General features: G+C 41.7%; 1 protein-coding gene across 7 annotated transcripts in view; it reads right to left on the reverse strand.

Annotated features, from left to right (window-relative positions):
- ST3GAL6 (ST3 beta-galactoside alpha-2,3-sialyltransferase 6) overlaps positions 1–19,420 on the reverse strand; it is a 51,895-nt gene that overhangs the window by 7,420 nt on the left and 25,055 nt on the right. For 6 of the 7 annotated variants that reach the window (XM_042788218.1, XM_033005302.2, XM_033005303.2 and 3 more), the window contains 7 exons: positions 16,422–16,521; positions 15,593–15,661; positions 14,235–14,312; positions 11,208–11,311; positions 9,827–9,890; positions 3,195–3,290; positions 637–823 (listed from right to left, as the gene is read on the reverse strand). In XM_042788218.1, coding sequence (XP_042644152.1) covers positions 637–823; positions 3,195–3,290; positions 9,827–9,890; positions 11,208–11,311; positions 14,235–14,312; positions 15,593–15,661; positions 16,422–16,510 — 687 coding nt within the window. In that variant the 5' untranslated portion in view covers positions 16,511–16,521. The remainder of the gene's footprint in view (positions 1–636; positions 824–3,194; positions 3,291–9,826; positions 9,891–11,207; positions 11,312–14,234; positions 14,313–15,592; positions 15,662–16,421; positions 16,522–19,420) is intronic. The other variant, XM_042788221.1, reaches the window with a different exon arrangement.

Below are 19,420 nucleotides of genomic sequence, written 5' to 3' on the forward strand. Positions count from 1 at the left end.
CTGAGGGGCTGGAGAGCACAGCAAACAAGAAGGGTCTGAGGAGGCTGGGATTGTTCAGCCCGTCTTCAACTATCTAGTAGGGTTTACAAAAAGAGACAAGATCAGACTCTTCTCGGGGGTGCACAGTGAAAGGATGAGGAGAAATTCTTTCCTGTGAGAGCGCTGCAGCACTGAAACAAAGGTTGTAGAGATATCCTTGGAAATATTCAAAACTTACCTGGATGATGCCCTGAGAACCTAGCATGGCTTTGAACTTGACCCTGCTTCCTTTTAACAAGGTTTTGGACTAAGGACCTCCAGAGAGAGGTCCCTTCCAACATTACTCTGCAATTCCACCAAATGCACAGGACAAAATAATCTGGGAAATGGCTGGAATGTGCATCTCGATATTAAACAGTGCTATGAAGGGGATAAATAGGTATTTTCAAGAGGTAAACTGCTTTGGGGCGAGGAGCTGATCAATGATGTGTGTGAGAAAGAAGATGGAAGCATTTATAGGAAAGGGGTATTGAGCAGACTGACTAGGAGATCCAGTGCTCCCCCCAGCTAGGAGGACTAGGGTTAAAAGCAGAACAGGTATTTCACACGAGCGGTGTGTTGCAAGCTGAGCCAAAGTGCACAAATAAACAAACTCACTATTTTCTGACCACCTAGTATCTCCCAAAGCCACTTCAAGTCACGTGGTTTGAAGACGATGAGAACGACAGTCGTGTTCGGGTCGTAGTGGATCGGATCCGAGAAGATGGATTCCGGGTAAGAAAGGCGGAACGTCGTCCTCCTCCCGACATCCTCTTCGTACCCTACAACAGGGCCATTATTCATTCTGCAGGGAACAGAGACAGCAGTGACCACCCCACCCACGTGTCCGTAGCGCGCGGTGGCTGGCACACGCACCAGACTGCCGGGCTGACGGTGTGTCCAGATTCAGGAGGGTTTAACAGCCCAGCACTTACTTATCCCATTACGTGGTAGAGGAGCAATTATCAGGTGCACTCACCCTCTAACTCAGAGGGATCAAGCACATACGGGAACTTGGCCAAGGTGGTTTAGAATACAATCGCACAATTGCTTATCGTGTGCCACTCGAGCAGAAGGCCTTCTGATTTGGCTCAGACACAGAAACTGGAGAAGACCAAAGAGAATATCCAGCTTGGAGAATTACCCATTGCTCTGTTCATGCTACCAGATGATCCCAGTCATACAGGAGGCAATTCAAGAACATTTTAATACTCTTCACTGTCTACAGGATACAGGAACAGGGATTATGACTGTGTACCTGATGACAATACATCTTTATGTTTGCTTTTTTTTTGTTTGTTTAGGGTTTTTCAAGGGTGGTGGTAGGGACAGTGCGTTGTGTTGTGGTTGGGGTTTTTTTGTTTGCTTTGGTTTTTTGTTTGTTTTGTTTTTTTGTTTGTTTTGTTGTTTTGTGTTTGTTTGTTTTTGTTTTTTTTCTTTTTTGAAATATTACTCACACAGCTGCCACTGCTTTGGGATATAACAGATTAATAAGCAGTGAACAGATGGCTCAGGTCTCTGCTCTGAGGTGTTAGAGGAGCTGTGTTTCAGGTCTCCATCTTGCAGTTTTCAGTTGGTGGGTGTGTTGCATACTCTTTAGAGAATTTAGGCAGTCTCTGTATACTCCATTCCTGCCAACGTGACTGACTGCTCAGACTAAGAGGCACACTGCTTAGGAGCAAACGTTTGCAAAACAAGGTATGCAGACAAGGGAGTGTTTCAAAGTTTTATCAGAAGTCATCATGAAATACAAAATGAAAACACCACCTCTTTGTTTATTCAGAGTGAACAAATATGTACCATATTTCTGAAACAGTTTTGAATTTAGAGCTGGTTTTGAAATGTGAGACACCATTCTAGATAAAGATTTCCATTTTAAGAAGAATAGATAGATCTACAAGGAGCCCAAACACTTGAAATGGCTTAAAAATAATTCATGGAGCTTCCTTGCATTATACTACAGTGAAAATAAGTGAAAGGTGAAGTTTTTTGTAAAATACAAAGGTGTTAGGCAAGTAAAGTTTCCTAAGAACGAGGATATTATCTTGACCACTTTCCATATTTTTACGTTTATACGGGGAGCTGCAACTGAAGAATTGCATGTTTTCATTTGCACCTTATCAGTACATTTTCAAATGCATGTCAAACTCCAGGCTTTGTATACAGCTTTTTATGGTAGTGCTTGAAGACTGAAACAGTATTGCTAAAATGAGCATTAGGATTGATGGCAAAGTAACAAAAATGAGACTTTGTTCAATGTTCAACACAATGTTGAAGCAGACAAACTGAAATGGCAGCTCAGACTTTAGCAAAAGGGCATTCGGGCACACTATCTGACAGGGTGCTTACAGGCAGAAGTACTGTTTAATCAGCTACCATTTCAGTTCCTGCAAAGGAGAAACTGAGTTTTGGTTTTTGGTTTGTTTGTTTGTTTGTTTGTTTGTTTTTTGTTTTTTGTTTTTTTTTTAATGTGCAGAAAATTCTGTTACAATTAGACAATTGGTCTGGTTTTAGTTTGCTTGGCATTTGAGCTTTTTTTCCCCACCCCATCTCCTTGTCTGTTCCTCCCCGAGCACTTCCCCCGTTCCCCTCATCGCGATGCCTCCCCTTCAGACCCCAGCACCCTCTGGTAGGTCCAGGCACCTCAAACTTCCAGTAAGAACTAACATGCTCGAGAAAAAGGGGCAGACATCAGCGTCACCCTCCAGTTGGCACGTCCAACTGGAAGTTGAACTTCCCAGCATCAACGTGACGTTTAACCCGCCCCAAGCAACGCAGATGGCAGCACAGGGGTGAGACAGGCGTGGTGTGGAAGGCAAGAGGCAGGGCTGCCCGGGATGCGGGCTCACAGCGAGGGGCACGGGCAGGGCTCGGGGCTGCCTCGCACCCGGACCCATCCCTGATGGCAGCATGCAGCACCTCTGTATCTGTACGTGAGGCAGACTGACCGCCCAGCGATCCTTCCCCCCTCCCCGGTATCAGTCTGTGTAATAGAACACGGATCCATTTTTTCCTAAAGTTTTTTTTTTTTAAATGGAGGCTGTGACTGAATAAGTAAAACAGGAAGTTTTATACATTTTCACTTGTATAATAACTGAACTCCAAAGCTACTGACTGACAACAAAAGTTTGCTAATTCTTTGTACGCACACAAAATCAAAAGCAGATGCCATTTACCTTATTATCACATCATACGAGTCAATTTTCTCCCCTAATGTCTTATTTCGAAGAACTCCTCCATTACCGACCACAACACACCGTCGACATGAAATGCTGTGGAACAAACAGAACTTTAATATGCATGTCTTCCCTTGCTTCATATTGTTATTAATGATATATTTGCATTTAGCTGGCTTATTTACTAACTAAGGTTCTGCATCTTGTACACTCCTTGGCCCCTACAGAGCAGTTTCAATCCTCTATCACACGCTAAGGCTGCTTTCAAAAAAATGCAGCTGCATTATTTCAGGGACCACCAAAGTCAAGAAACTGCTTCTCTCTCACGTAAAACTGTTTTTATACACATCCTTTTTCTCATGGTTTAAGAACATCTAACTGGTTGGTGAGATGGGTGCCATTAGACACATTATCTTCCACAATGCTTCAAACTTGTCCCAGTCTGGGGGTATACCAACCAGGATAGAGTATGTCTGGAAAAACTAACTCAAATTAAGGTGCTTCTGTAATATTTTACAACTCCACAACTCTCGAGATCTCCAACATAAGCTAAAGCAGCAACATTTATGTTCACAATTTACCTTACGGGTCTCTGAATTGTACATGTGAAAAGCCTTAGCCCAATGACGGCTCTTCAAATTAATATAATCACGTTGATTTTTCTCCCTCTACTTCAAAAGTGCTGTTTAAACATGTGCTGAAGTCCATGGTGTGATGACGTAAGAGGGATAGGCTTGATTAAAGTTACATTCTCACGTGACTAGATTCACGTTAGTCAGCATTATTAAGTCTACGAAACACTGAGCTACAAATTAGATCCTATACTACATCCAGTCAAAATAGTGATTCCTTTGGAATTTAGAATATATTCTGAGTTTAAAAGCACCCAAAAAAGGTATTATGCAAATACTAAGCTTACAAAAGTACATTCTAATGGTAAGATTTTCCAAGTTATCCCATGTATTCTAAGTGTATGTTTTGCTCTCTACTGTCTTATTTCAATCCTAGTAAAATGTGTGCTCTGCCAAGAAAATAAAAAAAAAAAAAAAATAAAAAAGACACAGGCGGGCTTACTGTTTTTTTTACTAAAGAAATTTTGCCTCTTTAGGGAATGTTTACATCCAATGTATAAGATTGCAAACTCCTCCTTACAGAACAAGCACGTAATTTTTTACTGTAAAAATGCTTCTTTATTTAGAGCAAAAACTGTTCAACTTGGTTGCAGCAGGAACAATGGCAAAATAAAAATGTTGGCATTTTCTTCAGACACGAACAGGCTAACAGGGAGGATGAGCCACCTCCCAACATCCCACTCCCATGGTTCCTCAAATAAGAAAAAGGCTCTGTGCCATTTCTTACCGTAAGGGACCCAAGGACTGCAGCCCAAAGAATACTGTAATCCGTATTAAATGCCCAGTGTGGCACTTTATGTAGACAAATTAACATCTTCCTCTGCAGCTAGTCCAATCTGTTTTTTCAGCTGAAGAGGGTATTATTCAACATCAATGAAAACAGCCTGTTCCAGCTGAGACTGACTGACATTTCAATGTACAAAGCAGTTCCTTATATTCCTTACAGAACTGTTAACGCAGTGATGCTGTACTGTGTGTGGGCTAAGGAAAAGAAACTGGGCCTCAAAGCAATGTTGAAAACCCAAAGCTTATAGAACAGGTGAAAAGAGAATAAATGCCAGCTGTAAAAAGGACTGTATTTCAAAACAAATGTTGGGATGACACCTTCTCACCTGCCAGTCTGGGGCCACATCTGCAGAGGGAGTTGCCTTTAATTTTTTTTTTTATATATATACATTTATACATATAAATAAAAATAGTGCTGCTAAATACAGCTCTCAGGGTGGGGTGACATGGAAAAAATTGGCACACATTTTTCTAGTGTTTCCTGAGCACCTTCCTAGAAGCCAAGCACCCGTAAAAAGATTTCCAGCTAATGCCACAAAGTCCATATGACTCAGTACCTCAGAAATCAGAGGCTTGAAAACTTGTTACACCACCCTGTCCTCAGTATACTCGTTCCCTCTACACCCATAAAACCTTTCCTCCTCTACTCTAGGACTGCTTTAACCCATTCACTCTTAAATTAGTATTTCAATCTAGTTTTAAGATATCCTGGGAAAGCAGGCTGATGAACACATGCCTCTTGCAAAATTTACAGTGGGAGGATGCGACTAGAAGTTACCCTTTTCCTGAATTAAACTTTGTTAATTGCAGCCATATCCTAGAGCTCAAAGCAAAGTCTCGAGCTACAGAGAAGCAACAGTGAGGAGAAACAGGAAGGAAAAAGGAATTCAGAACAAAACCCATGGTCAGTAAGTGATGAAGGTGGAATGAGGAAGAGCGAGGGAAAAGCACAGAATTAGCATATGGTTGTATTACGTTTTCCTGTCACTTACAGCACACCTCTGTAAACCACTGTTAAGTTTCAAACCTCTGAATTCAGTGTCACCAAAAGTTACGTGGCTGCAGCTGGGTAGCTGAGATACAAACCTCATCACCACAATGCAAATCCTAAACTGCTACTCGTACTCCAACTCCCGGTGGTGCTTCCTGGCTAAAGCATCCATCCCCGATGCTTGGCAGACTCATCTTCAGGTCTCAAAATGAAGCCAGAAAAATTGCTCCTAACCTTGCTGAGTATTCTCTTTTATACTCTCTAACTACTTGGTGTGAATTCACAAAACCAATGTCAACTCCATTACCAGTTATTTCTAGTATTCTGACCATAATAAGCAGCCAAAAAGTTACTCTGAGGAGGCGCTGCTTGTTCTGTCCCTTGTAGATGAACTTTAAGTGATTCCTTATTATACATAGCTTCCAATTTTTGGCAGAGGCTGTGATTTAAGAAGCTTCTTCACTATGTCAATGCCTAGCTATTGAAATAACGCCTTCTGGTATAAAACTGAAGAGCTCTTTGGCTTCTCCTCTCTGCACTGTGCAGGTGTGATGTAGCAGGACATACTCAGGGCAGGGAGGGTAAAATGAAACATGACTTCAGAACTGGGCAACTAAGGTTCATGCAGCTACAGAAGCTGGGTAGCCGCCCTCACGTCAAATCTGAACTCTTCCCTCTTACTGACGGCTGCAGACCAGATCTTGTTCATGGCTAAGAGCTGACTAATACTTCTTAGATGGAAAAAGGAGTGAAACTTGAACTTTGATTAAGCTTTCAAACTCCAGTGCCCTTGACATGCATACTCAAAAATAAAGTTATCAGTTGCCTTCAAATAACCAATAAAACAGCTAACATTGGTATGTGAGCTTTTCAAATGGATAAAGTCAACAAGCAGATCAAATACTCTTAATGAATTGTATATTAATACAGTCAAATAAATACAGTCATAGGTATTAGGAAGACTAGCTTTTAATCTCTGTCAAAGTCAGGAAGTCAAAGCAGGCCAACTCAAACAGTAAGTCTGGCACAAATGTGCTACTTCTGAATGGTCTCCTTCCCCGAGCCATCCCTCCCCAGTATTCAGGTGTCTCCAGCTACAATCATAGGTCTGTGTCCACAGTAGCACAGATTCCACTGACAACAATCAGCAGGGAAGGAAATGATTTATGCTGGATTAAAAAAAAAAAACAACCATAACATAATATCATAGGAAACAGACATATGAAATGGAGACAAAGAACATGTAGCAAGACTGGACTGTATTCAAAGATATTTGAGTTAAACTGATCTGTACTTACTGTAGATCACAGAAATCAACACACTGATTTTCAGCAGACTGTTACTCCCACATATTTTACCAACCCTACTTCTTAAAGTTTCCTTTTCCATAATGTTTTCATATTAAAGAAAACCGAAACACTCAGACCAAAGGGTGAGTAAACACTCACTCTTTCTCCAGGTCAATAAATTGACAAGAAGATAAATAAATCCAGGTGTCCTTAAACAATGTCAGGTATGCTATAACTGAAATATAACAGACTGAAATGTCTGGAGGTCCAACTTACAACCACCAGCACAATATTGATGAAAGTGAAAATTATTAAGACCTCAGCTATAACAATTACTATAGCGATGTTTTGAGTGACCACGGGATTGCATTACAGTGTTAAGAAATCTACCTAAGAGTCTAGATGGTTCCCAGTGTAAATGGCATGGTAGCTGATCTCCGACATCCAAATGCAATCTCTTTAGTCACTCAAACAGTTGCCCTGTTCACGTGGTGTACAAGACCCTCTTAATCTCAATGCCAAGCATTAGTTTACATATGCCGTTTATATGGTGAAGTGCTAAAAGAAACATTTTCTTAGTCTATAAAAGAAAAATATTGTTAAATGGAAACATAGTCTTTAAAGGTCAAAATCCTCCACATTCCACTGAAATACTGTTTCTCTGGAAAAGGAAAAAGAACAGCTCAACCTCCACTCCTTCAATACACACCCCCGTAGTCAGCTGAGGAATGCAAATTATTTCCTTTGAGGTTATTTGGCAAAAGGAGGATGCAGAGGTCACATTTTGTTGATGCAGGATTGTGCAAATGCATTTGTCAGAATTCAGTGCTGTTGAGCTTAGAGTTCTGAGAGTGCCCAGCAAGTAAGCATGAGGATACGGGTGGAGCGGGTGTTCAGAGGTTACTCTGTGGAACTAGACCTCTACACAGTGAGAATTCCACGTAAGTTTGGAAAATGGCACTGTTGAGAAAAAAATCCTTTCTAGGTAAAACTGTACAGAGTGAGCTAAGTCACACACAAATTCAGCTGTATCAGGACCATAGATTTGGTGCTAATATAGCCTAATATTTGTTAAAATATTTTATAGCAGGTTCCCCCATTCTGTCCCAATAAAAGTTTCTAGGGAAATTTGTTTTGCATTCTGTCAAGGTGGCTGAATTAGGCAGCTGCCTAATAATCCTCTAATACCAGAGAATGTTGTTAGAATTAATTCCTGAAGTGTTTCACATTTAAAAGCCACTGCATCGTGGTTAAATGTATATATAAAAGCTATTCCTTACTACAGTGATTCATGCCCTAACAGAGCTATTCACGAAAAATGATTGACTTAGGAAGAATATAGTGTATGCAGTCACTGTACATTTGATTTGTTTATATTACTGCCTACTAAATAGTAATAGTTCTCATTTTGTTTCAGTACTACTGAAGTATATTACTTTTATTAAAGCAAAGCATGCTTCCCAGAATGGCTGAACATATCTATCTCAGACAGCCTACATTCAAAGGATAAATACCAATTAGTATAATTTTGATCTATAGGACAGACACTTCCATTTAAAAGGTACTAGGCTGTACTGCAAATGTCTCTACTTTATAGCCAAAACACTTATAGTGCTGAACTTCTGATTTCAGGAAATTTCAAATACAACATCTGGCATTCTCCTTCAGACTCCAGACAAAAGACTAGCCTTTGTCAGCCAATTCTGCATGAATTTCCCCAATTACCACACTCTTGACAGAAAACAGGGGTTTTCCTTTTCCCTCCCCCCAGCTCCACTTAAGTGTAAACCTGAACATCCTAGAAATAGATACTAAACACAGGGAAAGGAAGAAGTATAGTAAGTGAAGAAAAGGAAAACAGTATTACAACCAAGATAATTCTTAAGCTTGAAGACCAACTATTTCATTCATATTCCACCCAACTTTAATTAAAATGTGATCCTGGCATTTGGCCTGAGGCAACAATCTTCTGTTTGATCTCCTTGATTAAGAAACTAAATGAAGTACAGCCAACCTCAGCATTATTTGCATTCAACTCTATTAAGAAGTCTGCACATTAGCATGATATATGGCAGGTTGTCAGCCCATTTGCTAGACTGCAAATCTAAGAAGTCATTTCCATCACTTGGTAAACTCAGGATTTTAGGATACTTGCCAACCCTACTACACCACCTCCAAAAACACCACCACCAACAACCCACCCCACAAAACAAAAACACAACAACAACAACACACACACATACACACAGAAAGACCCTCCAAAACCAAACAAAAAAATCCCAGAAGTGGCTTCTAACCAAGAGATTTAAACCAGCCAATCTAATGCACTGAAAGCAAGTTATCCAAAGTGTGCTCCGCTCTGTGCCACACCCTGGCTACTCCAGAAAGGCCTGGAACAGCCCTGACAGGCTGCCCAGGACTCACAGGAACCTACACACACACACACACACACACACACACGCGGGTGTGCAGCAGGTCAGCCGGTGCACTGGCACCGGGACATGTGTAAGATTTCTTTTGCGTAGAGGCAGCCATTGGTTCACATCTGCTTATCTCAAATAGCCTCTAGGTTACACTAAATGACTTCGAAAGAGGAGATCACATTCAATTTTTAAGGGGTGGTTTCACTTTCCTAAGTATAAAAAGATACTACAGAAGGATAAGACTGCATTCAGCTAGCAAATTCCTAATGCACTTACAAAAAGAAATCTGTAAGTTAAAGTTCCCCCATAGAATTATTATTCATGAATGCTGGTGTGACATAGGTTTAAAACCAATCCTATTTAAATCTTGGAATCAGTTACGTATTGCTTGGACACTGTCAGTCAGATTTGCATCTTGGCTAACAGTTTCAGGATGATGCCACTGACACTCCTTTTCAGATAAGTATTAAAAATGCAATGAACAGAAACAGTAACAAACAAGCCATCTCACCTGTCATCTTCATTGGAAAGTCCACAGTTCTGCAGTCTTGAAAGGGCTAAGCGAAAAAATTGCTCTAGAAAACAAATAGAAAAAAGATTAATGAAAATATTCAGTGCCTTCCAATATAAAAATAAGCATGCCACCCTGACTACAGCGTTTTCAAACACATTAGTTTTTATGCACTGTGCATGAAAAAAATCCAAAGAAGAACACTTGTAATTCAGGTCCACAGGTCAATCAATGATGCCAAAGAAATTCAGGTTTATCAGAGCTCCTCTCTGGGAAGCTTTTCCTACCCCAGCACTCCCTTGTTGGAAAACAGTGTATGATTTGTATGGGGAAAAAAAAAAAAAAAAAAATCTTACCTACAGTAAATATGCATCGGAAGAGTTTCCAAGACCTGCATCCTAGTTGACTTTGGTTTTTCTTCAGCTGAAACAGAAGCAGCCTTCACCCAAGAGGCGGGGCCACACAGCCAGGGACAGTGACAGCATTACGTATCTCAGGACAAGACATCAAACCAGCCCGTGCTCGCTGGCAGAGCTGGGCAGAGGCACCTTCCCGCGGTGGGCAGGCACCTGCTGCACACTCAACGTGCCTCTGACTGAGAGGGGGCCTCAATTCATTCCCAAAACTACTCTTCCTCAATGCAACCCCAGAGGTGTGAGAAAATGCACCATCCGCTGATGGAGGGCAAATCAAGAGTCTAAAGCCCAGATCTGTGGTATACTAGGAGGGTGCACTGTTCAGTGTTAAAAACTTTGAGATTTAAGACTTTATAACCCTTTCTGAAAGGGTGACTAAGACCCTTAGGGTCTCCGGCCCTGTTTACTCTGCCCTGACCAACGCGGGCAGCAAGCACGAGCAGGCAAACACTTTGCACAGGTACAGCAGCCATGCAATGGCAGGACCACCCCCTGCAGCCCCAGTGACACCTTCCCCAGTGGGAAAAGCTAGCGCAATAAAAGGAAAATTTTGCTGAAATAATGGCCCCAACCTGGGGACGTCTACCTCAGTAGGACTCTGGATCCCTGTTAGCTCAGGTGTGTTGATCAAACCCCACCACACTGACCCAGCTAATATTTCACCTAGCAAAGCACTATCTAAATATCCCTAGCACTCCAGCCCCCATACAAACAAAAGGAAGATGAACAAGCTCCACTCTTCCTCACTCACACCCTGCTGGGGCTTCTCTGCTAAGAGGAGCAACCCCAACCTGGTGTTTTATTTGTTAAAAAGAGAGACTAAAGGAAACCATTAAGTCACTGCTAGATACCCCCAAAAGGACTGGCATCAGTGAACAGGAAGACCAGGACCAGACATTCAAGTGGCTTTATGCACCTATTTGGGTATTTCTGTTTAAAAAACAAGGTACACGGGGAACACAAACCTGCTCTCTTTATTCCATAAGGTAGTTCAAACTTATCGCTCCCATGGAACTCCGCCACTCTGATAAAATCATTAGCACACAGGAACGGGTATATTTTGTCAACACTAATGAATGGAAAAAATAAGAAGTTTCAAAAACCCACATTATATATTTGAATAAGCCAATAATTCATGCAATTGCTTTAAAAAAAAAAAAGAGCTTTCATTACCCTACTTCAAGTATTATCAATTTTTAAAAGAAACCTCATGAACTCAAGAAAAAAAAGCAGGTGACTGAAAAGAGGAAGATTTTATAATGGAAAATATAGGTAGAGAGTGAGAAAAACTATTCCTCTAATAGTGTAAGTTCTATAAAGTCAATAAAATCACACGACTGAAAGTTTATACCATGAGACAACATATTTAAGAGAATACATAACCCAGGAAGATAATTAATAACTTCAGGTTTGAAAAGTATGTAACAGAGGCAGCAAGGAAAATTAAGAATTGTTATTATATATGGCAATTTAATAAATAAGAGTGAGATTTGAAACAAGGTGTTTTAACTTGAAAATACCATCTTCTGAGGACATCAGCTTATTTGAGATGTGCTCCCATTCCAAACAAGTGGCACTTTATGGCTGTGCTGATATCAGTAAGTAGTTTGAGGCAACAGGGGTATATCCATAGAGCAAAAAAGCATGGAATTCTCATGTCCACATTACACACATCTCAGGTTTATTTTACTCTGGACTAACTCTAGTAGGGTCCCACAGATTGAACGCCCCTTAGCAGCTGCAGCACATTGGGTGTGCTCCTGCAATGCATCTTCTGGCTTTGCCAGAAGTCAGATGTGTGAAAGGAGCCCAGTGCACATGCGCCAGGGCCACCCTACAACGTGAAGCATGGCAGGTGGAGATAACAAGGAGGTTTGCCCCAAAAGCATATTCCTCCTGCAAACTAGACCAAAATGGCATCGTACCTTATGAGCATAAGCATCAAGATAGAAAGAATGCACCACTTTTCATCGAAAGACAGTAACCACAGACAAGGGTTATCTCATAGCAGGGAAGGGACTCTTACTACCATATATGCCAAGTGAAGGCAAATGACTGAGCTGTAGATCCAATCCTGCTACATGCTACCGTGCCCTTGGCTTCACCTTGGAGTTAAGTGGACACACACTCACTGAACTGCTTGACTTTGTAACGATCCTGCATACTAAGTTTTATATTAAAATGTTAACACAGAAGTATACAGTTACAGTGAGTAAAAAAAAAATAAAGCTAGTGTTGATCATAAATATCCACAGCCAGCACATGACTTTTCTCCATTAAGTATATTAATAGCTGTTAAAAAACACCCTCTGAGTTTCATAAATATCTCACTCTTTAAGCTCTAGATATTGAGAAGATACTAACAGTAAAAATAAAATGCACACCCCCACCCACAAAAAAAAAAAAAACAACAAATCACCACAACCCACACATCAAGAACTGGGACATAGGTTAACTAAACAAGACCAGCTAACCTTGAGACATCATGCACTAAACACGCATATTAAATTTAATAACTTGCCTTGCAGTTCAGAAGCAGCTGGTAAGCTTAGACATAATAAATAATTTACCTACTGCAAAGAGATTCTTAATTCTAGCTCTTCTAGCTCTGGTTCCTTTCCAATAAATAATTCTGCCAGGTTAGAAATCCTTTCAACCTCCCCAGGCTATTACCAAAGTGCACAGACCAGATCTTCAGCTCACACAATCTATCTCTGCAAAGGAACTGTGGAAATATGCAAAAGACTCTGTTCTAGCTCTGCATCTACCTTCTTCTCACTGTGCATTTCCGAGTCCATTCCTGCCCCCTTGCTCAGCACCAGAGCTATCTTGCTCTGCCTGACAGACACAGCCTGGGCACGCTCCACAGGCGAGGGACCACCTCACTGTGCCAGGCAGCTAACCAAAACTCAGACTACAAGACTGCTTGGGGGAGGACAAACTTTAGATCCTTCCATGTTCTTTAAAATAATAATAGCACTCAAAGCCACGTTTTCTTGTACACAAAAAGGACCAAAAAAAAAAAAAAAAAAAAAAAAAGCAGCAATGGTGTCCTTGCTCAGAGTTTTAAGACTCCTTTGGCCAGGACTTGGTCTAAACATCTTCCCAAGCTTTCTCGGGGCCATACTCAATGTTTGCTCAGGTAAAACACAAAGCCAACAATATAGCCTGTCTGCTTCTGGTCCTGTAGCAGCTCCTTGATCTCTCATGTAAGACCTGTGCTTCTAATAACAAAAACTCCCAGTATTTCCTCACAAAACTCTTGGATGCACTTTTGTGACCAGACACCTTCTTTGTTTTAGATAGAAATTCTTCCTTTATTCATCTGACCACTTCTTTACAAAGGAAGCTTCTCCTCCTATGAGTACCTTACAGTGGAGGATACCTAAACACAATTCAACAATACTATCAGAGGAACAAAAGCATGAATAATCCCAAATTTAATTAAAATTAAATTCCATTAAAATTAAAATTCCATTGGAGGGGAAGAATCATTAAAGACTGAATGGATTTTTGCACATTTCATGCTCCTTTTTCCAAATAAAATGAGGGTCCCTGGCTGCCACAGAAATACTTAGCTACCAAAAAAATCTTCATGTTTTAAGTCCAGGTTCTTAATAGCAGAATAACTGAGTTTCAGTCTTGGACATGAAGGCTTCTTTTACAGGAAAAAAAAATAAGGCTTGTATTTCAAACACTAGAAGAGTTTCACTGTTACTAGTTTCAATATCTGAACAGGAAGTATTTATTTATTCAGTACATACATCAGCATATTGAGCTAGTTGTGTGGTATAGCTCAAATGCTGATCAGGGGCAAGCTGAACGATTTGTGATGCCACAACCAGGAAAAGCAACAAATGAACCCAAGCCTAAAAGCTGTACTTCCAGAGGCGAATCAGTATGTGAAATAGTCCATAATATGTAAAAAGCCCATTTCTACCTCAATCAGCACAGCCTTTCCTTTCCCCCACCACTTCTCACTGAATACTCACCCTAGTAAAGGTTCAAATGCTGGTTTCAGGAGACAAGTGTCCAGCGCGTTCCTTCTCTCCACAGCCGTAGGTGGCAGCCTGCAAAAGAAGAATTTCAAAGAAATAGTAAGAACAGGAGCGGGTACCAGCAACAAGGTAGGGAAACTTGGTCAAGCCAAATTAGTAAAAAGCTGTTTACTGAGTTAACACCACACCAAATTTTCCTGATTGCCTCTCTGTATTAAAGATGGATCTTTCTCTTTGCAGTAGGATTACTTTTACTAGTAAAGGCTTTTATCTCATGGTGCTGCTCCAAGGGGACTCCAACCTCCCTTGCTCAGCAACTCTCAAAGCAGCCACAACCATGGGTGAGATCTCAGGCCCACCTGCAGAGAAGCAGGACATCTGGGCTGAATCACCTCTGCAGCCATACCAGCTAGCAGCACCAGCACTCCTCCAAGAAGAGAAGGGCGACTTGTTTGGAGAAGGGAACAGACAGGGTACTTCAAGGAAAAATGAGATTCTTTGGGGATACAGCATTCCTCACACTTCTAAGCACATTGCCACCTTGGCAATTTAGCCCAATTAATAACAAATATGAAGCCTAGAAGGGAGGGTAAAGTTCAGTGTGAGCAATGTGTGTATCTGGGCTGCATTAAAAACAGAAGGATGAAACCACCACATTAGAACCACAAGCCAAATAGACCATTAAGGTTAATTGCTTTTGGTAACCTCAAGTTGTCATGTGAATACTGACACTGAGAAAGCACCCTGTGAAATGTTCCAGCTGTCCAGCTCATTGCTTCCCAGCATCAGCCTCACAGATGGCATTTTGCATGATGGCTTCAGAGAGAACAGAGGCCTGCTTTTAAGTTTGATCATAGGCACACATTAGTCCCACAAACTTAACTGCAGGAATTTACTAGCACAAGATCTACTTTTACACGCCCTTGTGCATCCCAAGTGAACCACACCTCTGATTTACTACATTTTAAGCACAAAAGTTGCCCTTGTAGCTCTGCTAATTTTATTCGGTTATAACTCAGAATTGCAGAAATTTTGAAGTTGTAAACAAATATCCTTCCAACAACTCATTGCTTGTTACAGACAGTCACTGTAACTGGCCATAACTATTAACCAAACACTGGAAACATGACATGGACAAATTCCTGTCAGACATATTACAGCTGTGCTCATAACAGAGCCAATGGACACAGCTATGCAATAAGAAATTGAACAGGTAGCCTACAGACAAAGGCTATGGATTTTAGTCTCAGTCCCTCCCACCTGCCCAAAAAACAACAAACAAACAAAACAAAAAAAACAACAACAACAAAAAAAAACACACCACCACAAAAATACTCAACTGCTAAACTTACTGGGTAACTCCACCAGTCTCATAGGAAGGAGGAGCCCTCACAGAGGAAGTCTGTCCATAAAAGCTAATCCTGCAAAAAGGAAAACGTCACAACACTGTGGTTTGTGATAAACAGAAACCACAACAGAAAGCCATTCGTGTCAACTGTATGCTCTAAACAAGACAGATAGAGGCACATCAATCACTAATATTAAATGCTATCGCTATTATCTTCATAACACAAACACACTGGTCAGTCCTTGTGACAGCTGTGCAAAGGCCAATGGAAACTCAACTTCTTCGATAAGCACCCTGAATTTTAGGTCCCAAGCCACCTGTCCTGTGCAGCCTGAAGACAGTGAGGGCTCAATTCCCGTAAGTTTGCCACTGGGACTCAACAAATTGCAGCTTTTCAAAAGGTCCCCACTACACCTGCAGTTATTCCCATGTGTGGAGCAGGTGTCTCCCAATTATCAGACATCTAAAAGTATGAGCTAACACATATGGGGTGGTAGGAGATAAGAACACGACACACAAAAATAAGATCTCTCCTCACCTGAACACCTATTTTAATGAAACTCAGAGGGGTTCCCTATCTCTGAGGCCCTGACCTCTCCATACAACCAGGCTGAAATCCACTACTGGGTTTAAGAGTGACACAGTAGAAGGGGCAACGGGACAAAATGATCACATTCATTCCCTCACCGTACAAAAAAAGCACCACAAAACACACACAGAGTAGTAATCACTTCTGTTGATTACTAGTAAACAGCTGTTTAGCAACTCACAGCCACATGTCTCATACTGCCACGAAGGTGTTTGCACTATAAGTGAACAATGCATCACCATACCAGTAGAGGTTATTTCTCCACAGATTTCCATGCAGTATACCATACATAACAGCAGCAGCCAGGATAAAAAACAGAAGAATTCGTTTCATGACTGGTAGACCTGAAATGTAATAAAAACAAAACAAAAAATTTAAATTCAAGTTATGCTATTAACATGAACTTTCATACAGCATCTTGAAACCTACAGAAGGAAATCATCGTTATTACAGACGTTTTCCACCACCACAAATTTGACGGGTGATGACTCCAGTTTAATTTCTTACACAGTCCCAGTGACAGGAGCTGAACGCTGCTCTGCACCTACCTCACATGCATACCCTGCACAGAAGCACCGAGAGAGGCTCACTCTGGGTTCGCTTTGAAGACACAGGAGGAAGATGGCCTCTTCCAGAAGCATATCAGAGCAGCAGCTCCTTTCTGTCACCTGGCAGCCCAAACAAGCCAGCCTCCTGGGTCAGAAACTGGCCTTCATAGGTACCTGTGCTCCTCCGCTTCCTTATGCTACCTACTATCAGTTTCCATAATTACACAGTTAAACAAGTGCTGGCGCTTTGCAGGAGGCACATAGGCTGATGCAGCAGAAGAGGGTATGAGCTACCACAAATTGCTATCTGGCTTTTTTTAGGATCACTGAATATACTTAAAAGTCTGGTTTGTGACATTTAAAGCTGAACTGAAGTGGTCTGCTTACACTCTCATGCCCTGCAGAGTCTCCAGCTTCTGACACAGTCAAGACTTCATTGCCTAAGTGACAGAAGAATGCTATTTTCACACATCACAAAACGAAGAAAAGTTAGGACCCAATCTGTAGAACTTGCTACATTATGTAGAAATAGCAGAGAAAGTGTTCATTTTTCAAATAGAATTTTCACTTCATCACACAGTCTAGCAAAAGAGAAACAGAAATATCAGAAGCTCATGTATCTGGCAAGACACGCTGGGTAAAAAGCAAGTTCTGCATTGCTCATGTCTAACATACTGAGCTGCCCTTTCAGTAACTATGAATGAACTGTTGTTGCTTATTCCTGTAGAAGTCCAAAATAGCCTTTCTGGCCACAAGATACTGTGGAAATTTACTCCAGAGCTATATCCTTCTATTATTTTCACTTCTTCCCCTATCATAGTAAACAGGCTGAATGCACACAGTGCATAAACACCTACTTGCATATCTGTATTTTGAAGTGAAGGTAACAAACAGCTGTCCAGCAAAACCAAGTCACATTCATTCCATGTTGCTTTTTAGACCTGTTATTTTAAATCTGTGTTAAATAGCTCTAAGGCAATAAAACTCGAAGTAGCTATAGTCCAACTGATTTACAACAATATGCCTTATGCCAGTACCATCCTAACATCATAACTTGTATTAAAGGCCAAGAAACTACTAGAGCGCGCTGCATTTTGTGATTAGAAACGGAGAAGCAAAGTACTGCCACTCACATAGCTTCATTCCTGAAGAAATGCTTAACAGTGAACTACTTATTACCATGACTTGAGTGCAACAAGCCACCACTTCCTTTCACCCCCACCCCATCGTTCATAGGAGTTTAATTGTTGGGTGAGAGGAGGGGTTTCAGAACAGTATCTACCAATAACAAAGCCATGCATAGAACAAGCTATCATCTGTCAACCTTAAGTATATCCACCAGGCTGTCCTGCTGTATTCTGGATTAAATGCTGCAGCTGTTGCAACTTCAACCTTTCAACCCTCATTGGGAAGTAACACTGCCTCCCTGACAGCTCCAACTCCCTTGAGTCTTCTTGAAGAGTCACTGGAAAATTTTTTTACAGTCACTCTTAATTTCCAGAGCAAACCCTGAGCTTTTGAAATAATTCTGTAAGGCCTTCCCAAAAATTGCAAGAATATTACAAGAAGAGTCATCTACTGGGTTTAGTTAAGTGTCATTAACAGCAGTTGGCTCATCATCTTGAGTGCCATCACGTGGCGCATACAGGACAACCAGGTGATCAGGCCCACTCAGCATGGGTTTCTGAAAGGCAAGTCCTGCTTGACTAACCTGATCTCTCTTCTATGACAAGATGACCAGCTCAGTGGACAAGGGAAAGGCTGTGGATGTTGTCTATGTAGACTTTAGTAAAGCCTTTGACACTGTTTCCCACAGCATTCTCCTGGAGAAATTGGCTGCTCATGGCTTGGATAGGCACAGCTCTTCACTGGGTCACAAACTGGCTGGATGACCAGGCCCAAAGGGTGGTGGTGACTGGAGTTAAATCCAGTTGGCAGCCAGTCACAGGTGGTGTTCCCCAGGGCTCAGTACTGGGACTAGTTCCATTTAGTACCTTTATCAGTGATCTGGATGAGGGGATTGAGTGCATGCTCAGTAAGTCTGCTGACAACACCAAGTTGGGCAGCAGTGTTGTTCTGCTTAAGGGTAGGAAGGCTCTACAGAGAGATCTGGTGAGGCTGGATCGATGAACTGAGCCCAACTGTATGAGGTTCAACAAGGCCAAGTCCTGCCCTTGGGTGACAACAACTCCACACAAGGCTACAGGCTTGGGGAAGAGTGGCTGGAAAGCTGCCCAGTGGAAAACAACCTGGGCATATTGGTCGACAGCCAACTGAACATGAGCCAGCAGTATGCCCAGGTGGCCAAGGCGGCCAACAGTGTCCTGGCTTGTATCAGAAATAGTGTGGCCAGCAGGACTAGGGAAGCGATTGTCCCTCTGTGATCAGAGCTGGTGAGGCTGCATCTCATTGAAGACCATGTTCAGTTTTGGCCCCTTCACTACAAGACAGGCATTGAGGTGCTGAAGTATGTCCAAAGAAGGGCAACAAAGCTGGTGAAGGGTCTTGAGCATACGTCTTATGAGGATCAGCTGAGGGAACTGGGGTTTAGTCTAGAGAAAAGGAGGCTGAGGGGAGACCTTAACCCTCTTTACAGCTACCTGGAAGGAGGTTGGAGCAAGGTGGGTGTCAGTCTCCCAACTAGCAATCAAGAGGACAAGATGAAATGGTCTCAGTTTGCACCAGGGGAGGTTTA

The sequence above is a fragment of the Tyto alba genome, unplaced genomic scaffold (assembly GCF_018691265.1).
Source record: "Tyto alba isolate M040663 unplaced genomic scaffold, T.alba_DEE_v4.0 Super-Scaffold_14, whole genome shotgun sequence".
Classification (NCBI taxonomy): Eukaryota; Metazoa; Chordata; class Aves; order Strigiformes; family Tytonidae; genus Tyto; species Tyto alba.